Source organism: Galeopterus variegatus, unplaced genomic scaffold (assembly GCF_000696425.1).
Source record: "Galeopterus variegatus unplaced genomic scaffold, G_variegatus-3.0.2 Scaffold10799, whole genome shotgun sequence".
In the NCBI taxonomy this organism is placed as follows: domain Eukaryota; kingdom Metazoa; phylum Chordata; class Mammalia; order Dermoptera; family Cynocephalidae; genus Galeopterus; species Galeopterus variegatus.
This window is the reverse complement of record NW_007736910.1, coordinates 34,628-41,511: the sequence shown is the minus strand read 5'-3', so window position 1 is coordinate 41,511 and position 6,884 is coordinate 34,628. Positions and strand designations below refer to the sequence as shown.

The following is a 6,884-nucleotide window of genomic DNA, read 5'->3' as shown; positions in this document are numbered from 1 at the left end:
TTTTTTTTTTTTTTTTTTTTTTTTTTTTGGTCATTGATGTTTTTATTTCTTTTGCCCTCTGGCAATTTGGACAACCCACATAGATTTGGCACCCTTGTGATCTACCATATCTAAAGGGAGCACTTGCTTTTTAGTATGGTTACTTCTCTGGATTATTTCCTTGGTTTAATTAAGTACCTGGAAAATTCTCAATTTTTTTTTCAACTCTGTTACTCAATTTAAGGCTTTTTGTAACTCTCTGAAGATTTTATCTTCCTGCATTAAAAGACTTTAGAATATATAGTATTATCCCCCCTCCCCGCAAAAAGCCCACATATCAGCAGTGTACACATGAATAAAACATTTCACATGTATTTTCTCTGGCAAACAACATCTCATGAGAAAATCCAAGTTCTTCATTTAGAACACAACTTCTCCCTCAATACATCGTAAGGTAATCATAATTTGAAGGGTGTGAATATTTTTAATTCTAGAAAACTAATTTTATTTTTTTCACATATTTCTGAATTTATAATGCTCCACTGCAGAGAGTAGTAGCTATATGTGGCCAGAATTACTGTTTTCTATAGCATCAATCAAATATTTGTAGAATTATTTACCTAAATTTAAAATTTTGACCTTAATCACTATGCTTTTTCATTAGCATTATTCTCAATCCACAAACATAATCCCACTTTGGATTTTTCATTTAATCCAGAGCTTAATTAAAAATCTCTGTATAAAGTTTGCACGTGGCTAGATAGTACTGCTTGGTTTAATGTTTTTTAGTTGATGATTTCTATTGTCATATATATAGTGACCAGAAAATAGAACCTGGCACATTTCTGCTATCATGAATTCATGGAACTTTCATTTAAAATACTCATGTTTGTCAAGGGTTTGGATACCCATACTGGCCAGCCACCAAAAAATTAATAAATATATAAAATAAAATAAATAAAATATTTGTGTTATTATGTTAAAATAAAGTGCTTATTGGTCATTAATAAAACTTCCTAATAATGTTATTTAACATTATGTCAATTTACTTGTTGTATAACAAAATAGCTGAATTTTATGGTAATTAAAATGTCACAATATGATTGAAAATGTACCAACTTTTTTCTAATGAATCTTTCAGCTATGCACTTTAAACTTTAACTATTAAATTTATAAATGTTTAATAAAAATAAATAAATAAATATTTAATAGCTGAAAATAGTGTCAAATACATTGTATATGCAAAGTACTAACCATTCTGATTCATCAAATTATTTTCAAATATATGTTTTTGTTTGTTCTTAATAAAAAAATATTTTTCTGTTTTATCTAAATATTGATAAAAACAAAAGGTGAACTTAGTTTTGGGAGCTTGTGTGTCTTCAACTGTGCATAATGAACCTGTCAGAATGGAAAAAAAAAAGCTACAGATGTGTTCCTGAGACCTTCTTTCCTGGTCTTGGTTGCAGTTTCTGCATTGTCCTTATTACCCCAGTAGTGACGATCACAGGGAGGAGGGCAGGTTCGTCTCATCAGGATCTAGTGGAAGAGTCTACTGCCTGGTGACCTCGGTGCCTCCAGAAGCAGGATAAAGCTTGGAAGCACTGATGTCTTTGTCAAATTTTTACATTCATAGGATTACTCTCCAGTATGAGATCTTTTGAGATCTTTTGTGTCTTTGAAGGAAACTGAGAAAACTGAATGTTTTCCCACATTCCTTACATTCATAGGGTTTCTCCCTAGTATGAGACCTTCCATGTCTTTGAAGGGAAATGGAAGTGCTGCAGGCTTTACCACATATTTTACATTTATAGGGCTTTAATGTAGTATGAGTTTTTTCATGTCTTTGAAGGCAGCTGGGAAAATAGAATGCTTTCCCACATTCCTTACATTTATAGGGTTTCTCTTCAGTATGAGTTCTTTCGTGTTTCCTAAGGGAACTACAGCATGTAAAGGCTTTACCACATCTCTTACATTCACAGGGTTTTTCTCCAGTATGAGTTCTTTTATGTATTTGAAGGTCAGTGGAACATATGAAGACTTTACTGCATTCTTTACATTTGTAGAGTTTCTCTCCAGTATGAAATCTTTCATGTTTTTGAAGGGAAGTGGAACTTCTAAAGGCTTTACCACATGCCTTACATGCATAGGGTTTCTCACCAGTATGAATTCTTTCATGTACTTGAAGGTAACTGGGAAAGTTGAATGATTTACCACATTCCTTACATTTATGAGGTTTCTCTCCAGTGTGAATCCTTCCATGTAGTCGAAGAGAAAAAGAGCTACTGAAGGCTTTACCACAGTCCTTACATTTATAGGGTCTCTCTCCAGAATGAGATTTTTCATGTTTTTGAAAAGAACTGGAAGATCTGAAGGCTTTACCACATTCCTCACATTTATAGAGTTTCTCTCCAGTATGACATCTTTCATGTATTTGAAGGGAACCAGAACATCTAAAGACTTTTCCACATTCCTTACATTCATTGGGATTTCCTCCAGTGTGAGTCTTTTTATGTGTTTGAAGAAAACTGGGAAAATTGAATGATTTACCATATTTTTTATATACAAAGTGTTTTTCTTCAGCATGAACTTTTTCATGTACTTGAAAGGAACTGAAACATTTAAATTGTTTATCACATTCTTTACATTTATATGGCTTCTCTCCATATTCATTACACTCATATGGTTTGCATCCAGAGTGAGATAAGGTATGCCTATCAAGGGATGAGTGACATGTAAAGACAATTCCACACACACTGCGTTCACATGGTTTTACTCTAGTAGGAATTTTCTTCAGATTAAGATTTGAAGTATGGTTAAAAATTTCTCCAGACTGAATACCTTCTTTACTTTCACAGAGTCTCTCCACCACATAAGTTCTGTCAAAAACAACAAGCACATTATTAGTGGTTGGATTATTAATACTTTTTCTATTTATTAATAGGTCTTCAACTTACATTGCTACTTATTTACAGGCCTTCAACTTACATTGTCTAAATTGTCTGCAAGTAAATGGATTGACTACTCTGCAACATGCCTTTCACACAGACATTACCAAAACAGTGACATTCATATATGCAGTTTCTCAGCAATGTTTCCAAGTGAACTCTTTTGCAAGCACTGAACATCCATGCTACATTAAAGTATATACTCATATTCGTGGTAAAAACTTTCTAAAAATAAATAAAGTTGTGATTATTTGTTTTATTTGTTTTTAAACCATTATGGAGGTTCTGCAAAAAACTGAAAACAGAAATACCATATGATCCAGATATCCCACTACTGTGTATATATTGAAAAAAAAGAAAAGTGATATGTTAAAGAGATTTCTGCACTTCCATGTTTATTGCAGCACTATTCACAGTAGCCAAGATATGAAATCAATCTAAATATCCATCACTGGATAAACGGATAAAGAAAATATGGTATACATACATCTGTGAAATATTATTCAGCCATAAAATAAATAAAAACATGTCATTGGAGACAATATGAGTAAGCTTAGAAGACATTATGTTAAGTGAAATAAGCCAAGCACAGAAAGACAGATATTGCATGTTCTGTCTCATATGTGGGAGCTATAAAAGATGATCCCATAAAAGTAGGAAAAGAATAGTGTTTACCAGAGGCTAAGAAAAAGAGATGATAGAAGTTGGTTAACAAGTACAAAATTATAGTTAGGTAGAAGCAATAAGTTCTAATGTTCTATAATACAGTGAGATGACAATAGTTAATAATTTATTATATATTTCAAAATAGCTAGAAGAGAGAATTTTGAATGTTCTCGACACAAAAAATAATGAATGTTTGAGGTGATGGATATGCCAGTTACCTTGATTTGATCATTACACATTGTGTACCTGTATCAAAATACCAGAGGTACCTCATAAATGTGTACAGTTATTACGTGAATGAAAAATTTTAAATATAAAATTAAATATTATAACATTCTAAGTAGGATTTCCTCAAGAAGCATTGGTTCCTCTTGAGAATGCAAATTACCTTAGATTTATCTCAGGAATTTTGTACTCATCTTCAATGCTCTGGACTTCCCATTTGTTTCCTAAAACACAAACCCCCAAAAACATTATGAATTGTTAGAAATTATTTTAAAAATTACTAGATTCTAGGTTTCCTGTACACTGTGACCATGGCTGATTTAATCACCAAAATATTCACTTTCCACATCCCGAATCATGGAACAGCATTGACAACCAAGAAACACTTGCTCTCTAATTCACTAAATAAAGAAATGTTGTCATTCTTACCTATAGAAGACAGGTTCTTGAAGGTTTCCCACATCACATCTCTGTAGAGGTTCTTCTGGAAATGATCCAGCAAAGCCCACTCTTCATGGGTGAAGTTCACAGCCACATCCTCGAAGGATACTGAGTCCTAAAACATCCCACATATGTGTAGAGGAAGATGGGTGAGAATGACAGCATTGGAAATCAGTGCTCAATTAAGACATTCTTAATTAATTAAATTCTTAAGACATGATTCTGTGGTCTCCAAACATTTGGTTTTGGAGTCACATTCTTACTCTCTACCAGCACTCACTACCAAATGGCAGTTTTGATGCTAAAATTAAACTATTCGGAAAGGAAACAGCAGAGTAGAAATACCCGCTCAGTGGTGGGTCCATCTAGGGGGTAAGATGTGCTGCTGGGTCACCCCTGATTTCTTAGTGTAGAATGGATCTCCACTACCTGTTAAGGTCTTATTGTCTGGTGTGCATGACAGACTTAATATCAACAGTGCTGAGACCACTTATCCTTTGAGATGCCTGCTCACAAAGGTCAACCTTGGCTGATATCATCAGACAACTTAGATTTTGGGAGGGGTTCCACCAACCTAGGTGATAAGAGTGGCTCACTGTGCCTACATGGTTTCTGCAACAACATGGTATTTGCTGAACTCCTGTTTACTTTCTGAAAGTCTATTATTTTGTTTCACCCACTACCTATTAAGGTCTTATTGTCTGGTGTGCATGACAGACTTAATATCAACAGTCCTGAGACCACTTATCCTTTGAGATGCCTGCTCACAAAGGTCAACCTTGGCTGATATCATCAGACAACTTAGATTTTGGGGGGGGTTCCACCAACCTAGGTGATAAGAGTGGCTCACTGTGCCTACATGGTTTATGCAACAACATGGTATTTGCTGAACTCCTGTTTACTTTCTGAAAGTCTATTATTTTGTTTCAGTCTTATAGCAGTGTCTAGAGGATCAGTTCCCTAAAAAAACTTTGAGCACTGAGTTTCTAATGAACGTCCTTGGCAGACAATATTTTATAGAACAATTTAAAAAATTCTATTAGGTAATGTCAAAGCAGAATGGAATAATTTGAAATATAACACATATTATTAGAAAAAACTCAGTGTTACCAAAATGTCAGCTGTTCCAAATTACATTATTATAAAATTTTATAAATCTCCAAAAGTCACTTTTTAGCAGTCAACAAAATCTATTTTTCCAAATCTAATAGTCATAACAAATGTCTAACAATTGTCAAAGTCCTCTGAATAACAGGGTGATGATGGCTTCCCTGATATACAATTAGAATTTTCAAACTAGAATATTTAGGGCATCATACCAGTAGCAGAGAGATAAATAAATAGACCAAAGGAAAGAAATATAAAAATCATCAATGGGTCAGCATTTATACGAAAATGTGATGAATAATAGTGCAGACACTGTAAAGTAGTGGGGAAAAAATCACAAGTACTTTAAAACATGGGGCAAGGCAAGATGAAATCTAACTGGAAAAGTACATTGCATTCCCATGAACAATAATCTATTTACTGTAGATACAAATGTAAAAGATAAAACTAGAACACATTTGGAAGTCACAAGCAAATGTTTGTTGGTTTGTTTGCTTGCTTGCTTTTTTGGTTTGATGAAATAATAGGTAAAAACTTTTTATATAGAAAAGTAATCAATAAAATATAAATATATTAAGTAAAATATATTAAAATTGAGAAAATTAAGGACAAAAACAGAGTGAAAGAAAAATCTTCAGTGAATGCACTATATAAGAATTAGTGTGCAGAGCAAAAATGAACACATAATTTAAAAAAAATTTTTTTAATTTCACAAAAGATAAAAGTCCATACATAAAAAAGGTTCATCTCCTTAGTAATAAGAAAAAAGCAAATAAATGTGAAGTAGATGACATCTGATATTGATTAGAAGGACAAAAACTAGTCAGTTAGAGAATCCCAAGTAGTGAGGACAGCAGTGAACATAAAGTCATGCATGAATGAAGGAGGAATCAATTGATATACTCTACTGCTATTTTCTGTAATTTGAACTTCACCACAGTCTACAGCCCAGTAAATTTTCTCTAATATTCAGAGAATTTATTGTGCATTTGCACTTGGACACTGATGTAAGATGATAGGAGCAGTATTTTTTCCAAGAACAAAAAATAAACTTGAAAAAGCCCAAACACCATAACAAATGAAAGAGATGAGTGAATTGAATGGTCCACAGCCTCTGACACTAGCATGCGTGAGGCATACTGAGGCAAGAAAACCACCAATATCCCTTTTCATTTTAATGCCATCAATACCTATTTATTGAAAGTTCAAAGGAGGCTAAATTAGAAGAACACAGGGTAGTGAAAAATAACAGATGGTAAAGATATGAAAAATAGTTACAAAATCAGGACAGTGGTCATCAAAGAGGCAAGACAAAGATGAGTCTGGGAGACTTAGGAAAGTCTAATTGACCGCTCAAGACCCAATGAATCTTGATGATGATTCCAAGGATGTTTTTGTTATTATTACTATAACATAACAAATATTTTATTCATTCTTTTGTGACTATACTTCATGATAAAATTTTTTAAAGTTAATTAGGTTTGAAAAAGAATACAATTTGTGAATGTTTGTCTGCCC

The 6,884-nt window shown here is 33.1% G+C and overlaps 1 protein-coding gene across 1 annotated transcript in view; it reads right to left on the bottom strand.

Annotated features, from left to right (window-relative positions):
* Positions 1 to 1,384: 1,384 nt before the first annotated feature.
* LOC103610236 (zinc finger protein 670-like) overlaps positions 1,385 to 6,884 on the bottom strand; it is a 20,908-nt gene continuing 15,408 nt past the window's right edge. The window contains 4 exon segments of the mRNA XM_008594439.1: positions 1,385 to 1,650; positions 1,652 to 2,858; positions 3,982 to 4,042; positions 4,248 to 4,374. Coding sequence (XP_008592661.1) covers positions 1,519 to 1,650; positions 1,652 to 2,858; positions 3,982 to 4,042; positions 4,248 to 4,374 — 1,527 coding nt within the window. The 3' untranslated portion in view covers positions 1,385 to 1,518.